Source organism: Doryrhamphus excisus, chromosome 1, assembly GCF_030265055.1.
Source record: "Doryrhamphus excisus isolate RoL2022-K1 chromosome 1, RoL_Dexc_1.0, whole genome shotgun sequence".
Classification (NCBI taxonomy): Eukaryota; Metazoa; Chordata; class Actinopteri; order Syngnathiformes; family Syngnathidae; genus Doryrhamphus; species Doryrhamphus excisus.
Genome location: NC_080466.1, coordinates 31492591 through 31513344, shown reverse-complemented (window position 1 = coordinate 31513344; position 20754 = coordinate 31492591). Strand labels below are relative to the sequence as shown.

General features: G+C 41.8%; 3 protein-coding genes across 3 annotated transcripts in view; 2 read left to right on the top strand and 1 right to left on the bottom strand.

Moving 5' to 3' along the window:
* The window catches only part of mdn1 (midasin AAA ATPase 1), a 48221-nt gene extending 31923 nt beyond the window's left edge, over positions 1–16298 (top strand). The window contains exons 68-102 of the mRNA XM_058065282.1: positions 24–118; positions 255–379; positions 450–602; positions 762–871; positions 958–1031; positions 1096–1285; positions 1368–1503; positions 1944–2090; positions 2166–2292; positions 3152–3257; positions 3352–3467; positions 3591–3989; positions 4067–4293; positions 4362–4487; positions 5690–5889; positions 5981–6142; positions 6495–6629; positions 7099–7234; positions 7317–7489; positions 7610–7738; positions 7870–8011; positions 8638–8918; positions 9029–9190; positions 9725–9826; positions 9908–10106; positions 10183–10356; positions 11231–11382; positions 12069–12158; positions 13078–13193; positions 13816–13990; positions 14073–14146; positions 14334–14448; positions 15012–15078; positions 15531–15673; positions 15831–16298. Coding sequence (XP_057921265.1) covers positions 24–118; positions 255–379; positions 450–602; positions 762–871; positions 958–1031; positions 1096–1285; positions 1368–1503; positions 1944–2090; positions 2166–2292; positions 3152–3257; positions 3352–3467; positions 3591–3989; positions 4067–4293; positions 4362–4487; positions 5690–5889; positions 5981–6142; positions 6495–6629; positions 7099–7234; positions 7317–7489; positions 7610–7738; positions 7870–8011; positions 8638–8918; positions 9029–9190; positions 9725–9826; positions 9908–10106; positions 10183–10356; positions 11231–11382; positions 12069–12158; positions 13078–13193; positions 13816–13990; positions 14073–14146; positions 14334–14448; positions 15012–15078; positions 15531–15673; positions 15831–16016 — 5244 coding nt within the window. The 3' untranslated portion in view covers positions 16017–16298. The remainder of the gene's footprint in view (positions 1–23; positions 119–254; positions 380–449; positions 603–761; positions 872–957; positions 1032–1095; positions 1286–1367; positions 1504–1943; positions 2091–2165; positions 2293–3151; positions 3258–3351; positions 3468–3590; positions 3990–4066; positions 4294–4361; positions 4488–5689; positions 5890–5980; positions 6143–6494; positions 6630–7098; positions 7235–7316; positions 7490–7609; positions 7739–7869; positions 8012–8637; positions 8919–9028; positions 9191–9724; positions 9827–9907; positions 10107–10182; positions 10357–11230; positions 11383–12068; positions 12159–13077; positions 13194–13815; positions 13991–14072; positions 14147–14333; positions 14449–15011; positions 15079–15530; positions 15674–15830) is intronic.
* A 194-nt stretch (positions 16299–16492) lies between these two features.
* Positions 16493–18283, top strand: lyrm2 (LYR motif containing 2). Its single transcript, XM_058065488.1, has 3 exons — positions 16493–16609; positions 16856–16996; positions 17137–18283. Exons 1-3 carry the CDS (start codon positions 16565–16567, stop codon positions 17215–17217), a joined length of 267 nt encoding a protein of 88 aa, XP_057921471.1. The 5' UTR covers positions 16493–16564; the 3' UTR covers positions 17218–18283.
* On the bottom strand, positions 17637–19153 carry slirp (SRA stem-loop interacting RNA binding protein). Its single transcript, XM_058065364.1, has 4 exons — positions 19004–19153; positions 18674–18732; positions 18495–18602; positions 17637–18198 (listed from the first exon to the last, which is right to left on the bottom strand). Exons 1-4 carry the CDS (start codon positions 19068–19070, stop codon positions 18139–18141), a joined length of 294 nt encoding a protein of 97 aa, XP_057921347.1. The 5' UTR covers positions 19071–19153; the 3' UTR covers positions 17637–18138.
* Positions 19154–20754: the final 1601 nt, after the last annotated feature.

Below are 20754 nucleotides of genomic sequence, written 5' to 3'. Positions count from 1 at the left end.
TGTTGATGTTTTCTTGCTCGTAGGACTGGGAGAATAACGCCAGCCGTGCGGTGTCACTGCAGAAAGAACTGGAAGCGGTGACTCAGCTCATTATCCAATGGCGGAAGCTGGAGCTGAAGTAAGACCAAATGTTTTTAGCCACACACACACTTCCATACCCTGCATATGTACGTATGTGTTGGTACACTTCACTGGGAATTTTATTGATGATTTTTGTGTGGCAATTGTGAAAGTAAATGCATCTTTTGCGGCAGTTGTTGGTCAAGCAGTCTGGACAATGCAGTGAAGCGCCACACCGAGAAGTCGACCAAGCATTGGTTCTCTATTTACCAGCTATTAGCCAAATATCTGGCCGACCAGACAATGCCTGCCCGTTCAGGTACACAACATAAAGTATGCAATTGTAGCTCTGTTTGCACGTGGAAAACTAGACATGATTTTCTATCTAGGCCAAGATATGGGAGACCTTTCCCTGTCCTCGTTGTCGTCCACTCTCCAAGCTTTCATGGAAGGGGCCAACCTGGGCGAGTTCCACACCCGCTTGACCATGCTGCTCACTTTCCACTGCCACATCCTTCTGCTCCCAACTGAGCCTGGACGAGGTCAGCTGGCGTCTTTCTTTGCAAGCTCATACTTTTCACTTTGTTTTGTACCTTTCATGCTAAAAATGTATTTGTATTCATGAATATACAGTACAAGATATGCTTTCTCTCAATTTCTGAAGCTGTGACATGAAGTGAATGCATATTTGTAATCCACAGGTCAGTTATGTCATCTTCTGTGGAACCTGCACAAATACTACAGTCAGTTTTCCGACTGTATTAACACCAAAATCCTCCAGCTCAGACAGCCCATTGAGAAGGAGCTGAAGGTACGCATCAGTCTTCTTTAATCTTATACAAATACTGCAGTTTTGCCGCGTGTATTTCTCATTGGCATGTCGTTTTGTCGCTGCAGGATTTTGTCAAGATCTCCAAGTGGAATGATGTCAGTTTCTGGTCCCTCAAGCAGTCTGTGGAGAAGACGCATCGGTAAGATTATCAGTGGCTCATTTCTCCACGGGCATCTTCATGACTCGCTCGGGTTTCCCTTCAGCACGCTCTTCAAGTTCGTCAAGAAGTTTGAGGAGGCTCTGAATAGCCCCAGTCTCCCTGCTCTGGTTGAAGAGGAAAGCAGCGCTTCTCCAGATAACGTGGATAGAAACCCAGAGGACACACCCCTTCACCGGCTGCACAAGGCACTCAAGCCAGCCCTGCCAGGAAAGAATCTGGACCTGCAAGTCCAGGTTCTTAACCAGTGTCCTTTTTAAGATGTCATCACTTATTGACAAATATCAGGATTCCACTAAGATGAATGTGGTTTTAAAGATGGAGGACGGAGTAGAGTCGGGATCTCTGCAAGGACGTCTGCCTCTTCTGACCCGAAAGATGAAGAAAGTGTGTGTCCAGCTCCTCAAGAAACACTCAGCACCTGAACTGACTGAAGATCTGGACTGTTTCACAGGTAATCTACTTGATCCCAAATCAGCATTGTATGGGAGTACTTTACACTTAATGGTAACGATTCGGTGGTCTATAACCTGTAAAAATGGAAATGGCGTACCATAAAAGCACTACCGTGATGCACCAGCACCCAACTTTTTTGTTCTTTCTTTGGTCTAAGTTTGAAAACATTATGTTCATAAATAAGTTTGAGCACGCTGTGGTGTATTGGTTGACGTTCTGGACTTTGGAGCGGACGCTTTGGGTTCGAATCTCCACTAGTAAGCATCATCGGGATTCGTCAGGAAGGGCATCCGCAGGCCAAAAATCAGACCCCGTAATCAGGGAAAAAGCCGAAAGAAAGAAACAAACAAACATCATAAATAAGTTCACTTCTGGAACCAGTTAACTACCATAAACAAGGACTGACTGTACACTTGTGGTTTTTGTCACCCCCGTCAGGTCAGGTCATCAGAACCTTGCAGGAGTTGCAAGGCCTCACCTTGGATCCGTCAGCAGAAAAAGACAAGCAGAAGGTTCAGGTCAAACACATCCTCCAGCAAAAGCAGAGAGCGCTGTCCGACCTCTTTAAGATGCTGGCAGAGATAGGTACCTTTGACCGTGCGTCATGTCTTATGTCAGAAGATTCAAGTGGTCCACAACCCCGCCATATGTCTTTCCAAGGTCTATCATACCGTAAAGGTTTGATATGGAGCAGGACCGCTGACCCTGTGGACACCCTGTGTATACCGCCACTGGAAATGAGCGCCGCTTTTTCCACTGTCGGACCCCAGGACCCGACTGAGACCCGGTAAACCTCACATATTCCTCTCGGAAATAAGAATGGGTGTTGTGATGTTTTTGGGACCAATGATGATAATATCTGTTTTGTCACTGTTATGTTAAGTTTGAGGAAATTGTGTTCCATCCAAGATTTGATGTCAGTTAAGCAGTCGGTGAGGGTGGAGTAGATGTTGATGGAGTTGATGGAGGTGGTGGAGATGTATAGCTCAATATCATCTAAATTGCTACTTGGTTTGTGTGTTTGGCATATTACTACTACCCTGATATTATGACTTTATTACAACACTTTTGTCTCATTATGGTGAATCTTTTAATATTATATATTTTTTACCTTTAATATTTTGACTTTATTCTCTTAGATTATGACTTTTTTACTTGTAAGATTGCATTTTTTTCTCTTAATTATTTTTCCATTATGTCAACTTTATTCTTCAAACTTTTTTAATATTACGAATTAAGTCTTGTAATATTTCACAATTATTATTTAAAAAATGCTGTTTTTCTTTCTTGTGTGATTACACACTTTTTTTCTTATTATTAAGTTATTCTCCTAATTTTTTTGGTAAGATTATTTCTTTTAATGCAGTGTTATGACTTTAATATTATGACTTTACTGTCCTAATATTTTGCCTTTATTCTTGTATTCTTGTAAATTACCACTTAATTTTCTGGTACGATTAAAACTTTTTTCGTCTTAATATTATAAATTATTCTCCGAATATTTTGACTTTATTCTTGTTTTTTTTCCATTTTTGCTTCCTTTTTTTTCTTGTTTATTTATGTATTCATTCATTTTTATACACAGTCGTAAAGGTTAGTTCATGTACTTTCTTCTCGTACTAACTTTCTTGTCGCGTGTGCTGCAGGTTGATGTCAGAGTTGCTAAGTGCGTGGGATGGCTGTCAACGTTACTTCTACTCTTCATGGGCGAGGAGAAATGCTCTGCAGACTGCCCTCCATCACGCTGGGAGAGTAAGAGAATTTATTGGAGTTGTCTGATGACCAAAGGAAAGAGGTTGAAGGCCAAGAGCTGTTTTAGGACCTGTCATGTGTGTGTGTGTTGTAGGAGTTGGGTCTGGGGAACATCGAGCGCTGTCGAGGTTTCTCATCTCACCTTTTTCAGCTGCTCCTCCGTCAGAGGCAGCGTTTAGCCATGCTGACTCAACAGTGGGTCCATCTCAGGTGAGTGACTGGCCAAGACCGCTACGGATATTTATGCAGAGAATATTTCCGAGGACGATAGTCAGCGGTGCTTCAAAGAAATCATCCAACAAATGTAGATATGAGTTCTGTGACGATCAACAGGAGTTTAATCAGCACCGTGCAGGACATCAGGGTCCAACTCCAAAGCCGCAGTGAGGACGCAGATTGCCCACTCCTGCCGCAGGAACATCTGCATGCTTGGGTGACCAAAGGGCAGGATCTGGCCGCTCGGTGTTCCATCCTGCTTCAGCAGCTCTCCTGGCTTCTGCAGTGCTGCCCTGGAGATCCCCAGCAGCCGGAAGGAGAGAATAGAAGCTCGCTAAGGTTTGCATCTCCGCTGGCAGATCATCGCCAGCCCCCTGGCTGCCGGATGCGGAGAGGAGATGCCGCCTGGGGTCAGCTCAACCAGCGTATTGCTACAACGCTGAAGCAGACATTAATCTTGAAGACCGAGCTTCATCACATGACACAGCGGAGCTCAGACGGAGTACTACTTACACGGTAAAGCGTAGGCACGTGTGCTTGTAATAAAAACCAATATCGAGATAATTCCACCTTATTCTTACTTCTGTGCACAGGAAGCATTTCCAATCGTGCTGCTCTGCTTTCGATCACCTGACCACTGTGATGTGTCAGCTGCGTGATATTCAGCAATTCTTCATGCCGGACGCACGCGTCTGCAGCAACATGCTTCAACCAGCCATCATCCAGAGCCTGCGTTTTGTCATGGAAGAGTTACTGACCAATGTCACAGAGTTCACCACCTGGAAGAGCCAGCTTCTCTCGGTTGGACACCCTCCCTCTGGTGAGTGCACAAAATGTTTGACAATGCAGACGTTCACGTCACGTGATGGGATGCCTGATTGTTTCCAGAGGAGACGTCCGCATTCTCTGATGAGTTTGCTGTTGAGCTGGAAAGAAACATCAGCAGCGTGCTCTGTGCTGTCCAGACGCTCGTGAAGAGAAGGGAGAGTGATGAGCCAGGAGATGACAACACAGGTGAGTCATACATTTATACCAGGGTCTCAAACTCGCGGCCTGCGGGCCTTGATATGAAAGTTGAATGTTAGTGCGGCCCGTGCAAGTTTGATATGGATGTTGTATGGTATCATATGGTAATGGTAATGGTTTTATTTCATTTCAACATGCATCACATAACAATTGAGTGCATCCCATAATCAGTTCCCAGTTCCACATGTCCAAAAGGAGTAGGAAGAAGCAAAGCTTATTAAATCCTACCCCTCCATCTGGTGCTTTTACAATCAGTAACTGTTACATTTGTTCACTTCCTGCTTTCCTAATATAGTTTAAGGTTTAAAAAAATATATATTTTTTTTATTTTTTGTATTTTTTTATTTTGTGTCCTGTACCGAAGTAGGAGGTGATATGACCTAGCATAGAAGTGTTTCAAATGTAGTTCTTCCCTGAGATCATATTCTCTCTTGTAGAGAAGTATTGGATGACATTTTTAGCTAATTGCTTATTTTTAGCCTTATGCATTATTTTAGCTGTTTGAAGATGAACTATATCAGCAAGTTGAAGTATTTGTGATTTTAGAAATTTTACATTTGTTCACTTCCTGCTTTCCTAATATAGATTAATTTTTTTGTTATTTAATTTAATTTGATTTAATCATTTTCTACCGCATTTTCTTCACAAGGGTCACGGGGGGTGCTGGAGCCGATCCCAGCTGTCTTTGGGCGAGAGGCGGGGTACACCCTGGACTGGTGGCCAGCCAATCACAGGGCACATATAGACAAACAACCATTCACACTCACATTCATACCTATGGACAATTTGGAGTGGCCAATTAACCTAGCATGTTTTTGGAATGTGGGAGGAAACCGGAGTACCCAGACAAAACCCACGCAAGCACGGGGAGAACACGCAAACTCCACACAGAGATGGCCGAGGGTGGAATTGAACTCGGGTCCCCTAGCTGTGAGGCATGCGCGCTAACCACTAATACACCATGCAGCCTATTCATATTCCATTTAACCATTTTTTGTGCTTGAATGTACTTCATTTTGCAAAAAAAGAAATCCATAAATTGAGCTTAAATATGCATTATTTAAGACTATGCTGTATTCAACCACAAAGGTCACGGTTTATTCATTCATTAACTTTTGAAAAACTGTAAATCCGCTAAATCTGTCATGTGAGATGAGGAGGGATGACGCTTTCTCGTCCTTTCAAATCAGCTCCAGAGATGACGGACGAGGAGGTCGGTGAAGAATGTGAAGATGACCTCCTGAAGCCTGGACACCTCAGCCATCACCTGGAGGAGGATCTGGCATCTGATGTGGAGGATCTCAGCGTGGGGGGTGTCAACAGCAGGCTGGAGAGGCTCCTGGACTGCTTAAGGAAGCACACAAACGCCTCTCCCACACTGAGGCTTCAGGTACACGGACCAGCATCTAAAATTCCCAAATCTAAGATTCCGGCTCTACTATATTGGATGCAGCTTTGACTGAGTGCGTCTGTTCGCTCAGGAGGTCAAAAGGTCATGTCGGATGCTGGTTCGTGTTGAGCCTCTTCTGGGGATTTACTCTGACCTGGTTCGCTACTACCTGGCTGTGTTGGTGGGAGTCCACAGATCCACTGGGAAACTGCTGTCCGTACTGGCCAACATCTTCACCCAGCTTGCTCAGAAGGTCAGCAAATGGATGGAATTCCATGTGCCTTTCCTTTCCTTTCCTTTTTTTCTCTTCAAATGTGCCCTTCCTAAAGGGGCTCTGCATGGGTTTGTAGAGAATATGCGCTGGAAAGGACTAACTGTATTTGATATGACAAAACTAAGACTTGGTGATCTCAATGATAAAAGACAAAACCAACTTCCTGTGTTGGTTGGTGTGTCAGGCTTGTGCGAAATTGCAACTTTGGAATTTCACCCAGTGACCAGAGTTGACTACTGCATATCATCATGTCTTTGAATGCATCTTCTGAATGTCTTATTTGTATTTTACTTCATTTGACTAATTCTCGTCATGTGACGGTTCTCCTTAGGGTTTCTGCTTGCCTCAGGAGATGGCCGCTGGAGATGGTGAAGGTGCCACAGAGTTCCATGACTATGAGGGTGGTGGCATAGGAGAAGGCGAGGGCGCCAAGGATGTCAGTGACAAAATTGAGAACGAAGACCAGGTGATGAAGCACAAGATTTGAACTTGCAATCGCTCCTCCATAGATATAGTTCTCAAACTTTGAAGATGAAGCGACCACAAAGTTGGGAGATGAACACTCTATGACCTGAGCCGTTCCTCCATGCAGAGAATAAGCAGAGCACAACATGGGTTTACACCAATAAGGGACGTCAACAATTCCTGAAAAATCCATCCAAATCCATTCAGAACCTTGGGATTTGGAATTGAACCAGCAACCACTCTGCTTTCTGAGCCATATCACCCTGTGTCATGAAAAATATAAAATATAAAAAACCCACCAGTAGGGGCTGCCAATAAATTTCCCATTCATTTTTAATGGGAAAATTCTGACATTGTACATTGTAGATTCCCACTCAGGGATCGGGATTGGGATTGGGATTGACACCATGAAGGGTATTGGCAAAATTGCTGTGGTTGTTGAATCAGCCGTTGAATGTCTTCGCATTCAGGTGGAGGACACCTTTACCGATGGCAAGGACAAAGAAGAACAACAAGATGAGAAGAAAATAAAAGCTGAAGACAATGCAGTGGAGATGTCGGAAGACTTTGATGGCCAAATGCATGACGGTGATGAGAATGACGCTGGTAAATGTCTCCTGGAGAATATCTTTATTAATATCTTTATTTATGTCCCAGAAACACTGATTCCTCCATGTTTGATGTGCAGGTGGAGATGAATCTGATGAGGAGAAGGAGAAGGAAGAGTTGGACCAAAAGATGGGGGATCTGGGTGATGGACAGACGGATACCCTGGATGAGAGAATGTGGGGGGATGACGAGGATGATGATGAAGACGGAGGGAGTGACACAGAGGAAGAATCTGGCCAAGGCGTGGATCAGGTACTTGACACCACAACTGTCACAACATACGGGAACTTAAAAACAAAAACAATGAAGCGTGTTATTCTCATGTATTGAGAGGTGATTTGGTCTTATGGTATCCAACAATGATGCTTTCAGGGTGAATCTGAATTAGTGGCAAAGGATGACAACCTGGATGCTGCGGAGCACGACAAAGACAAAGATGGCAAAGAGGAGGACCGTGTGGACGCAGAAGAGAAAGCCAAAATCAACGAACAAGGAGATGAGGTCATCATTTCACCCTTGATGTTCTTCTTCTTTGGCAGAATAAACTCCTGTAGCGATTTGGATAGATCTATGACACAAGATGTCAATAGCAGCCATTTTGAACTGAGTGTGATGTTTACTACGTCTCTTAGAGGGAGTTTGACGAGAACGAAGTGGACCCCTACCATGGCCAGCAGGATAAGAGACCTGAACCTGAGGCTTTGGATCTGCCCGAGGGTCTGAACCTGGACCAAGATGACGAGACAGGAGACAAGGGAGATGATGAAGGTGACGGTGAGTGCTGTTGTTGTTGAAACAACGTTGCATTTTCATATGTGAAATTTCACTGACTGTCACTCTCTATCATGGCTTTACTGTTTTTGAAAAATTTGCTTGGGAAAAAGGTTAAAATATGACAAGAAAAAACTTTTTGAAATAGGGGAATAAATAGAGAAAAAAAGAGGTAAAATTATGAACACAAAGTTGAAATAGTTGTCCAATAAAAAAAGAAAAATTGCAGCATAAATGGACGTGTGACGTATGGTGAAAATGTTCCATAATGTCTGTGAAAAAGGACCCCTGTCTTAGTCCCATTTATTCATTTTTTTTTATAGACGGAAAAAACGTATTCGTACTTGAAGAACATACACACCACTGTAAAGCCTCCATCTTGGCAGTCACATTCATTCCTTTATTCATTCATGCATTCTTTCATTCATTCATTCAGCAGAGCCTACAGTATGCATTTGACTTAACAAAAAATGATCCAAAATGATCCAAGTCAGTGCACTCGGACGGCTGGCAGTGCTTGCACACTAAGAAGAGATCAGATGCTGGCGGCAGCCTCAAATCTGTTTTGGTCAGGAAATGTGCAATTTGTGCAATTTGAACTGATCAGCGCTTGCATTTCAACTATTCAGAAGACAACCCATTCGATATTGATGACAAAGCCATGGCCACAGAAGGTGAGGACGATGGACAGAAGGATGGAGATGATGAAGAAGAAGGACTGGAACAGATGGAACAGGACCAGTCAGAGCAACAGGAAGATGATGGCAGTCTGGAGGCGGAGCCCAAGATGGAGACGGAAGAGGACGAAGAAGATAAAGAAAAAGCAGGGAAAGATGGGGAGGCGGAAAACGAGGAACACGAGGCGGCAAAAGATGAGCGCGTTCCCAAAGAGGAAGCAGCCGATACTAAGGTGGTGTTATTAAATGATTACACCACTATTACACCGCTGCAAGACATGCTGGGTAGGCGGAAGCAAAGCAAGCACATGCTGACAAAACTGTTGAACTTTTGTTTGCAAAGGATGCTGACGCTGAAGGTAAGGATGATGATGATGAGGAACAGCCAGAAGCAGTAGAGAGGAAGGAGCACAGCGCTGACGGGCAAACGGGGGAGCAGAACGTGCAGAGTGACGCTGCTGTGGAGCTGGCGGGAGAAGCGTCACAGACGGATGAAGCCAAAGAGGTGTGCTTTTTAAATACAAAATGGCGCCAAACCATACTACAACAAATGCATTATGGTAATATACGTATAATAATGTATAATTAATAATACCTGCGATTGGCTGGCGACAAGTCCAGCGTGTACCGTGCCTCTCGCCTGAAGTCAGCTGGGATAGGCTCCAGCATATCCGCGACCCTAGTGAGGATAAGCGGCATAGAAAATCGATGGATGTCTGCGATCTTCATGCATAGTATTTTTTTTTTCCCCCGATGTGAAAACTCGGTCCTGTAGGCAAGTTAGTTTTGTTGCCTTTTATGTCTTCAGCACTTTCAATTTTCAAAAATTATTTTTTTTTCTCTTAATATTTTGACTTTATTATTTTGACTAAATTGCTGCAGATTTTCTAATTTTTGCCATTTCTTGTTAAGGTATATTATTGGAATGTCCAATAGGCCAATAGAAAAACAGCCACAGGCAACAAATGGCTCCCGGGCAGCACTTTGGACACCCCTGGTATATTAGGTAGTTAATCCCCAAAATATCGTGTATTTTCAGGAGCACGGGAGCGGCGCTTCCGATGCCAACGAATCAGCAGGTCACCAGTCAAAGTTGGCGGCAAGGATGGCTTTGCAGACACAAACGCATAACAAGACTCAGGTAATGTCTCCGCCACGCAGCTAAAAGACTCGTAAACCTTCCTTCCTGTGGAGCAAAGCGGCTATGAATGAAATGTTGCAGAGCTTCAAACGAAAACCCGGCCAAGCGGACAATGAGCGATCAATGGGCGACTACAACGAGCGTATCAATAAGCGTCTGCGTACCATCGAGAGCGCTAAAAATCAAACACAAGACCGCCGGCAGCCCGACAGCCGGCAAGAGTCTGACCTGTACGAGCACGTGAAAGACGGAGACGAGGCTTACGATACGCAAACATATGGTGTGGAACAACTCCATCATCAACCTTTTAGTCTGAGGTGGCAGGAAATGAAAGTCGATACTTCTGCTGCTCCCAGATGTTGCTAATGCTGATCAGCAGAAAGCAGGAAGACCTCAACAGGACCAGGCTGAAGATCAGGATGCGGATGATGTCGCCATGGAAACAGAGCACCAAGACGAAGACGTTGAAGCTGCTGAGGTCCAGGAACTGAAACATGAGCGACTGGACTCAACAAAGTCCTCGCAGAAAGGTGAGGCTAAATATAGTAAAATACGTATATAAAATGTAGAAGTTGAAGCAGAATCGGAGATAGCAGAGATGAGGATGCTGAGGTTCTCATTGGGAGTGACCAGGATGGATAGGATCAGGAAGGGGTACATCAGAGGGATAGTACACGTTGGAGGCCTTGGCGATAAAGTCACAGAGGCCAGATTTGCTCTGGCGACCCCTGAAGGGAAAAGCCGAAACACATAGAAGACATTCTTACAATTTACAATTCAGAAGATGCATTCAAAGACGTTGTGATTATATGTAGTACCACGCACCAGACATGATAGCTGGAACAACAGGCTTTTATTGCAGGTTTGCAGACACAATAATCCCTAACACAGACTACGGTTGTATTCGTAACCCATGCCAAGCTACAACTCAACTCTGAACCCTCCAACGTCACTTCCTGTCCGCCCCTCCATTCAACTCTCCTTGCACTGGAACACATTTACAGCAACACACACAGGCATGGGTTTTATTTATGCCTTATTTTCTCTTATTATCTTTACTATGTTGGGTAATAGGAGTGTAAAGCTGACTGTAGGGGTGTTATTTCGTGTCTGGAGGACTCTAATCATATTTTTTAAAAATATGTGTTTTAGAAGGTTGTAAACAGGTTTTCTTTGCCCTAGCTACAAAAATATTGGATTTATGAATTAGGAATTCTACTTCAACAAAACAAAGGAGAAAACTGATCAGCGATGAGCTGATTTACAAGTTTGAAGGGTGAATGTGGTCAAATCAGCTGCAAATGAAAGCTTCACCATATACATTATTGCTATCCTCACTTTATATAATTGCATTACGTTTATGATGTGACATTGGCTTAAGTGTAAATAAGTGTTTATGTACAGGTATAGAGAGTGGGGACATGGATGTGCAGACGACAGAAAATGAAGAGGGTGAACATACGGACACCCGGCAGCCCCCAGCGAGAGAGAAAGCTGAGAAAAACACACAATCCACCTTTCATACGATTCCGGAGCTGCTCATGGACACCATGCAGGTCCACACCACCTCTTATGTACACTTTTTTACCAATAACAATTGGATCATGCATTTATTGATTTATTCATTTTCAACCGCTTATCCTCACAAGGGTCGCTTCAAATTTTGCTGCTTTGTGTCATGTTCTTTTTTAAATATATTAATTCATACAGTTCATGGTTAATTGAATAGCAATTCAAGAAGAAAATGTCTACATTAATAAATATAAAATAATATAAGGCATTCAGAAGGCTCATTCAAAGACGTGACGGTATGTAGTACTCTACATTGGTCACTAGGTGTCAGTAATGTTACATTGATGAGACAATAGCCACCACAGGAAGTACTATACAGAGCAAGAAGGAACTTGAACCAATGCTAACATGTGTGATGTGTGATCTTTTGTCTTATTTATGTCCAAAATGTCTCATTCTCTTGTATAATAGCTACTGTATTGGGTAATATGAGTGTAAAGGTGACTATAGGGGTGTTATTTCATACCTAAAGGGCTTTAATAATGTTTGTAAACAGATTTTCTCTGCTCTAAGCGGGTCTAGAACCAATTAACCGCCATAAATGAGGCATTACTGTATGTGTATGTATTTCTGTCTGTGTGCAAAACTCTCATGGTAATGACACAATGAACTGTGTGTGTGTGTGTGTGTGTGTGTGTGTGTGTGTGTGTGTGTGTGTTCATCTGCTCAGACAGTTGAGAAGGACCCCGAGGTGATCAGGAAGGAGATGGAGTTGCAGTTAGCGCTGTGGCACAAACTGACTCCAGGAACTGAGGAGGAGGTACACAAATATTTGTATCACTTACTACATTTTGAAGCTTACTTTGCACTGAACAGAAAGTGATGTGCAGGTTTCAATGCCGTGTAACAAGATCAGGGATGTCCAAACTTTTTCCAGTGGGGACAACATATTATATATTTCAACTTTCTTCTTAAGTAATCTTCATAAATGTACTTCTTGTAGTATTATGACTTTATTCACATTCATTTTCCAGAAATGACAACTTTGTTTTGTTTCTCATAATATTGACAAAAGTAACATATGTTTATGTGCTACTATGAGTAAAATGACATTATTTTTCCTCATAATATGCATTTGTTCTTGTAAAACGGCTCTTTTTGGTTCTCAGAATACTTTTTTCTCAATATTGTGACTTTATTCTAGTAAAATTACTGTAGATTTTTCCATTTTTTGTTGGGTTATTTTTTCAAATATTTCAACTTTCTGCTTGTAAATTTTCTTTCAATAATGTTTTGACTTTATTCTCGAAACACTTTTTCCTCAATGTAATTTTCCACAACTTACCACTTTGTTGTTGTGTTTGTTTTTCATAATATTCCGATTTTTGTTTTTATAATGTGTTTCTTTAATATTTCTAATAATATTACATTATTCTCATAAAATGACGATTTTCAAATTAAATGAAATTAATTAGAAATTAAAGTATTTCATATTTTGACTTTATTATTACTGATTTTAGTAGTAGTTCAGTTGATGTTGATGATGAGGTTCGTAATGATAATGAAATTACCAATACATTTTTATTGAAATGACCCCTACCGGCTCTCGTATTTTATGTTGACAAACGCGACTTAAGCGGGCACTTTGGACCAGGACTTGATGAGGAAGTTACGTAGATGGATCTCCGACATAAACGGTGTAAAAAGTAACAAGTTTGAATGTTGGATGTTTGATCCAGGAGAGGGCAGCGGAGAACATGTGGCGCCAGTACCAGACTTTGACCTCGTCTCTGTCACAGCAACTGTGTGAGCAGCTTCGCCTCATTTTGGAACCCACACAAGCTGCCAAGCTCAAGTCAGTACCGCCGCAACGTGCAGCATGCTTTACTTTCACACATCTTTAACATGACGCCCCCTTCCATTTTAGCTACGGGAATTCTGCCTAACATATATTTTCATAGAAAACACTTAAAAAAAGAAAAAAAGTCCATAATGCAAGGAAAGTTTGCTCATGTAGATGAAAATCAACAATCAAACTATGGAATGGATTGATAAGATAAGATAAGATAAGATAAGATATGCCTTTATTCGTCCCTCAGTAAGGAAATCAAACAATGCACAACGATGAGCCAATAAGTGGAAATTCACTTATCCCAGTCAGGTCTGGAACCGATTAACAGCCATAAAGGAGGGATTACTGCACGGCTATATTCAAATAATTTTTGCAGTTTAATTTTTATTTTGCCACTATTTCAAATTTCTTCTTGTATTTATGACTTTATTCCCATAATGTTTTGACTTTATTCCAAAAATGACAACTTTATTAGTTGTTTTGTTTTTCACAATATTACGATTAAAAACAAATACCTTGGGTTGGTAAATGCAAACCAGTGACCACCGTGTATTTTTCTTTTTTTAATTTTCATTATTATTATGCTCTCTTGTGATCATTGGAAATGTGTCACCCAACTCCACAGAGGTGATTACCGCACAGGAAAGCGTCTCAACATGAGAAAAGTCATCCCTTACATTGCCAGTCAGTTCCGGAAGGATAAGATCTGGTTGAGGAGGACCAAGCCCAGCAAAAGGCAGTACCAGATCTGCCTGGCAATAGACGACTCATCCAGCATGGTGGACAACCACTCCAAACAGGTGAGGCCTGCTTCTCCACGGGTGACAATTACCCACATACTGTATATACCTAGGGGATCATTGGTCATCATGTGTCTTTCAGCTGGCGTTTGAATCCCTGTCAGTGATCGTCAATGCGCTCACGCTGTTGGAAGTTGGACAAGTGTCAGTATGCAGGTACACAAAATGTTGTTTATTTATTCGTCATCCAGTGCTGGAGCAGGATGCTAACTGCGTGACTTGCAGTAGTGCTACAAGTTTACATATTCTGGACAGTCTCATTCATTTTGGGCCCTTCATGGTTTACTAACCAGGAAGGAATGTTTTGCATATGAAGGTAAAACTTGTTTGTGGTGTTGTGTAGTTTTGGCGAGCAGGTGCAGCTTCTCCATCCTTTCCAGCTGCAATTCAGCGATGAGTCTGGAGCTCGCATCCTCCGACTTTGTCAATTCCAGCAGAAGAAGACCAGGATTGCTCAGGTGGGAAGCGATGACGTGTGAAAGATTTAGAAAGAATCGTACTGGTACTTGTATATTTCTTAGTGTTAAGTTGTTGTGGGATGATCTTAGCATTCTATCTAATATGACGCCGTGACTCGGACTTATATTGACTATTGACCTTCTGTGATTTTATGATCCGTTGATGAGCTCGTTGAGAGTTTTCTCACAGCTCATGATTGGCTCCTGTCAAACGGTCTGCACAATATTTTTTATGATGACATGTGCGGCTTATATAGGAAGTCTGCAAATCTGTTTACAGAAATATGAATAAATACAGAAATTACTGTAAATAAGAAAATTTTGTAACGCATATTTTATATTTTCTCAAAAAAAAATGAGGCTTTCATCTTGACTAATGCTTCTAATTTTTTTGGTAACATTATATTTATTTATTAACTTTTGCCCCAAAAGCCTGCTGGGGTCTGATCAGGATGGTACTGAGAGATTAGAATACTTCAAGAAGACACATGTTTATGTTTTTTTATGTATTTATAACATGTTCATTAGCTAATGATTCTAGTTTGTGTATGTGTGTGATGCAGTTCCTAGAGAGTTCCACCAAGATGTTTCTTGCAGCACGGCAGCAGTTTCCAGGATCTACAAATGCAGGTAAGTACTTCACATTTATATTTTTTTCTGACGTGAAAATTTTTTATTCAAAATTTTATTTTATTTTATTTTTGTCACGTACCAAAGTAAGAGGTGATATAAGCATCCAATGCCATAATGATGTGTAGTATTCTACACTGGTCACTTGGTGATGTTACTGTAATGTTGGGTGAGATACACAAGCACCAGACTTGATCGGCGGAGCAACAGGCTGTCTGTATTGCAGCAACAGGCACAATAATCCCTCACATGGGCTACTGTTGTAGCCATAATACTTATTGTGCAACAGGAGTGTAAACATGACTATAGGGGTGCTATTTCATGTCAAGAGGGCTCTAATAATGTTAAAAAGCACATTTAGAAGAAGGTCTTTGGTGTTTAGACGTTATAAGATGGCAGAGGGGAAAAAAAAAGCTGTTCTTGTATGAAGTTTGCATATTTTGTCTCGGCAGAGACAGCCCAGCTGTTGCTCATCGTGTCGGATGGTCGAGGCTTGTTCCTGGAAGGGAAGGAGCGAGTGATGGCGCAAATCCGAGCGTCACGCGGTGCCAATGTCTTCCTCATCTTTGTGGTTCTTGACAGTCTCAGCTCACGGGTAAGAAACAGGATTTAGCTTTTCGAACCACTCTATGACCCGAACCAATACAATATACAATACAATAAAATAGCATACAATTAGCAGGCTGTTGCATGCAATGTTTAATGTATCACATAAAATACCGAATTGTAGAAATCCCTTTGTTCTAACGTAGGATTCCATCCTGGACATCAGAGTTCCGATATTCAAAGGGCCAGGAGAACTGCCTGAGATCCGCTCCTACATGGACGAGTTCCCCTTCCCTTTCTACGTCATCTTGCGAGACGTTAACGCCTTGCCAGAAACCCTGAGTGACGCGCTGAGGCAGTGGTTTGAACTGGTCACTGCTGACCATCAGTGACCGCTTCCTTCGTCGTGGAAGGAAATCAGACAATAAGACATGACCATGCTGCTCACATGTGCCTTCATGTATTATCTCGTTATGCTCACATGACTCGTACATTTTTTAAAATCTTCATCAGGGAAGTAGTAGCAGTCATCCTGTAAGAAAGACCGATTGACGTTTATCATGTGAAAACTAAATATGACGGGACTGCATCCCTCGGCCTTGAAATCATGACTTAATAAATGATCACAGATAGTTCTTGACTTTTATTCAACAGTTTTTTACTGCAGACCTGGAGGAGAACTATCCAGTACAACCTTTTGTTTTCCTTTTTTTAAACTTTTTTTCCCTTTTTTATAACCTTCTTCACCCATGAACCAGCGATAGTTGTCATCTATCATGGTTTTTCAGAAGTATATTGCTAAATCATGCTGCTTCATGGTTAAATAAACCTATTAGTCCTGAAATACGCATATTTAAGCAAATGTTACATATTTGTCCTCCCCGCCACTAGAGGGAGACAAGGCAGCCATTTTGTATTCCTCTCATGTTCCGGTCATGTGATGGCGGCATCAAGGTTACCACCGACTGCTCTTTCTTTAAAACAGGTAAAATGTTGCCTACACCTTTATGATTGTCATTTAATATGTTTATTGCGCAAAGAAAGAGTGATAAACGTTTACAGTAAATAACAATAGTCCCTAAAGTAAAAGTTTACGACGTGTTGTTGTTAGACGGTCTTACCAGAACTAGAATTCATTTTGACAGTCAAACTCTTTACGATATAAAATAACACAAAATGTCAGTCAAGATACAACCATTAAACACCTCCTTGTCCAAACCAAAACCTCCAGTTTTTACAGAGGAAGCAAGTGTTGGGGATATACAGGAATATGTTGAGGACCATACGGCAAGTACCAGATGAGCGCGACAGGAAGTACCTGAGAGACTGGGCAAGGGATGAATTCAAGAGGAATGTGCATGCCACAGACCAGGTGAGACGGTCCGGCGTTTAGAGCTTCTCAAAGATCACGTTGCTAGCCAGACCAACAGCTAAATCACAATAATAAACACATACACCGTTACACGCCTTGCTAGTTGGACTTTATTGCTCCTCTGCTCATGATTCCACCAGGACGCCATCCGTATGATGATCACACAAGCAAGAAACCACTTGGAAGAGCTTCAGAGCTCACTAGCACTGGCAGGGAACTGAAGGCAGAACAATTCCGAAGAATGTTTGTTCCCCGTTTCATTCATGAGGATGATGATGTTGATTCCAGTGGTGTTTATGAAGCTGCTCGCCATGTTGGACTGCCTCTACACAAAGCCACCAGCGTCTAAACAGTTGGTAAGACCAGTCTGTTAAGTATGCACAAATTCAGACCCAGACGTAGTACATGGTGTTTGTCATATTGTTGCACTAAATACATTTTATGACATGGTTTTTAAAAATGTTAAACATGTGGCCAAGCATCCATACGTTCTACTGTTTTTTGTGGGAGAAATGTGTCATACATAAGAATAAATACACCCTCGACACACAGCAGTGACAAATCCATCCATTTATTTCAACAGCAAAAGCATCCATGCCAATTTGAAAACTCAAATATAATTTATCCATTGATCTGTATGGAATTATAGTTAGTTATTGCTCGGTTGGTCATAAACAGGTTTTCTATGTTCTTAATGAGGATATTCCATTTATAAATAATGTGGAAAAAGTGACTATAGGGGTGTTATTTCATGTCAAGAGGGCTCTAATGTTAAAACCCATAAAAAGACGGTAAACAGCTTTTCTATTACCTTAACTATGAAGATATTCCATTTACAAATAATGTGGGAAAAGGTGACTGTAGGGGTGTTATTTCATGTCAAGAGGGCTCTAATAATGTTTAAACCCATAATAAGGTCATAAACTATGCTATTTCTTTGCTATATTCCATTTAAAATAATGTCACCTCCAGCAGTTAACATCATTTACAACCACAAACCAACCTTTCATCAAAGCCTATTATCCTGAGAAGAAAACAACCAGAACAGACATGAAACATTTTTTATTGCATTCCAATGTCAATGGTTACAATAAATAATCATGGCTGAACACACTAAGACACAGACTTTCCCAAACACAGTTTCAGTCAAATCCGTTGTTGGATTTGCGTCCAAAAGGCCGTCTGTTCTTCTGCACTTGAAGCTTGAAATACAAACAATACAGTGTTATCACATCACTGACCTGTATTTATGTTTATTTTCACATTGTTATTCGGTGTTTTTGTTGTGCTCATATTTACATTTGGTTATATTGTTTACAAACTCAGGAAAGAAGTTGTTGGACACGAGAGCATCGGGGGTAAAAAGTCAAAGGATTTGAATTAATAAATTTACTTTTCTTTGCTTATTTTACTCAAAAAATGCTTTAACTTCCCAATGAAAACAAAACAATACTGATCCAAACTCACAATAATCCTGGATGAAGTGCACAGTGTTTACCTTTGACCCCTCCAGGACGTGTAGCTCTTTCTGCAGCGTGTTGTTCAATCCCTCCTCCGTGCTGAAGCTCACCCAGCAGAAGCCTCGGTGGAAGCCGGTTTCTTTATCCTGTCACACAAACATGTACATGTGAAACATGACATTCATTGTAAACATCATCAATAGCTAAGGACACTTACAAATGGCAGCAGACACTTCTTCACCTGTCCAAATTGCCCAAAGTATTCCTTCATCTCCTCTGAAAGACAAGTCAATTGAGATGGAGTTTAAATAAGGAACATTTCTTTATAAAAGGATGATGCTGGTGAAAAAATATGTATACTTGTGTGTGACCATATTTAATTTTACAGACGACCTTAAACACAACACAGAGCACGCTTAGCATGTTAGCTAACTATCTTAGACATGGCTGCCTGATAAACCCGCCAACCGCATTGAGCAGCTTGTACTCACATGTACTTGCTACTGACATATACTATAAGTAACAAATTTGTTAAAAATCTACTCACTGACAGCAACAGTCCATGGTACTTTTGATACAAACACCTCAAACACTTTCCTCGATGGTGCTGCCATTTTTCTTTCCCAGAAGACACTTTGACAAATGACGTAAGTTCCGCCAATATTTTTTCCCAAATCATAATATACAGTACAATGTAATCATTATATTATACATTATGTTCTTCATAAAGTGTAAAGACCCCAATGTGGTACAGCTCACAGGCGCAACTGTGTTATTTTATTTATTTTATTAGAAGGTCTGACCTTACCGGTAAACCGGATGTGTTGATGTGTTCCGCCGATGTTGTCCGAATGCTGCTTCCGGCAGAACCGGAAATGATATTTTAAAGTTAAAATACTGTAGACTGAAAACGGTAGGGCGTCGGGGAAAAGGGCAAAATATGGTAGTTTACCGGTGAAACGGGACACTGGTTGGCAGAGACCTCGGTAGGTCTCGAACCATATTACCTTCCGACCAGTTGGTGGCGGTGCTGCACTGGTATGTGACGTACAAGAAAAACAAAAAAGATGGCCAAGATGGCGGCGTCCATAGTGGAGTGTCGCGAGGATGCCTTCAGAAAAATATTCAAGTTTTACAAGCGGAGAACACCCCCGCCGGATTTCAGCGATGTTGTTGATTTTTCCAAAAGTACGACAAGTGACAAGGTGACGAAAATGTCAAAATATCAGGAAAAACTGAGCATTTGTACATGACACATGGCTAATAGCTTGTTCCGCTTGGCAAGATTCTGTGTCACTTTAAGGTAGAAGTTAGAGGCTATTTTGTCCAGACTTTACACGTTTGGTGGTGAAGACAAATGAGCGAATTCCACTAATTTTGTCTTATGTATGTGCCAGGTAATCCCAGTCAAAATGGCCCCCGATGCAGTGAGTGACTGTGATGCTGCCAAAGTTGGATTACAGCCCACCAGAGACTGGCGAGCCTTTAATCTGCAGGGTTACCCAGGTATTACTGTAACGCTGACATGGCAATAATAACCAACTCAAACATCAGTACACTTTCGTCATTGTGTGACTTTCAGGCTTCATCTTCATCAGTAACCCGTTCCTCCGAGGCTCTCAGGCCTTCTGGGTTCGTCAGTGTTTGAAGACTTACCCCCAAAAGCCAAATGTCTGCAACCTGGACATGCACATGTCTCCCACTGACACTCAGGATATCTGGGCCAAGAGTGTACACAATCTCAGGTGCTTCCACATGCATACGCACAGTTTAGCTGCCTCACCAATGTGATCACTGCTACCCATAAGTCTGTGAAAGCTGAGTCTTTGTTGAGCACCACTGTGTCAGTGCAACTTGAGTCTTCATCAAGATGAAGACTGAATCTCTGAAACTAGCGTATTTGTCAAGAATCCATTAGTCTGTGAAACTGGAGTCTTTGTGGAGTAATCATGAGTCGGCGAAACTCAAGTCTCGTCGAACACCCGTGAATCTGTGAAACTCAGGTTAAATGAAACTCATTGAGTACCCGTGAGTCAGTGAAACTCTAACCTTCATGGAGCACCCGTGAGTCAGTGAAACTCTAACCTTCATCGAGCACCCCTGAGTCAGTGAAACTCTAACCGAGCACCCGTGAGTCAGTGAAACTCAAGCCTTTATTGAACACCAAAAAGTCTGTGAAAGATCTTTGTCAAGCACTGATGAGTCAGTGAAATAGCAGTCATTGTAAAGCCCTGAGAATCAGTGAAACTTGAGTTGAGTCTTTGTCGAGTACTACTGAGAGAGTGAAAGTGGAGTCGT

What these genes read in the sequence shown, in the direction of transcription:
- lyrm2 (XM_058065488.1), top strand. Translation starts at nt 16,565, where the DNA reads ATGGCGGCATCAAGGTTACCACCGACTGCTCTTTCTTTAAAACAG. An exon ending in CTGCTCTTTCTTTAAAACAG is followed by an intron (nt 16,610 to 16,855) that starts GTAAAATGTTGC and finishes CAAAACCTCCAG; the next exon opens with TTTTTACAGAGGAAGCAAGT. An exon ending in ATGTGCATGCCACAGACCAG is followed by an intron (nt 16,997 to 17,136) that starts GTGAGACGGTCC and finishes TGATTCCACCAG; the next exon opens with GACGCCATCCGTATGATGAT.
- slirp (XM_058065364.1), bottom strand. Translation starts at nt 19,070, where the DNA reads ATGGCAGCACCATCGAGGAAAGTGTTTGAGGTGTTTGTATCAAAAGTA. An exon ending in AGAAGTGTCTGCTGCCATTT is followed by an intron (nt 18,603 to 18,673) that starts GTAAGTGTCCTT and finishes TTTGTGTGACAG; the next exon opens with GATAAAGAAACCGGCTTCCA. An exon ending in ACGTCCTGGAGGGGTCAAAG is followed by an intron (nt 18,199 to 18,494) that starts GTAAACACTGTG and finishes TTGTATTTCAAG; the next exon opens with CTTCAAGTGCAGAAGAACAG.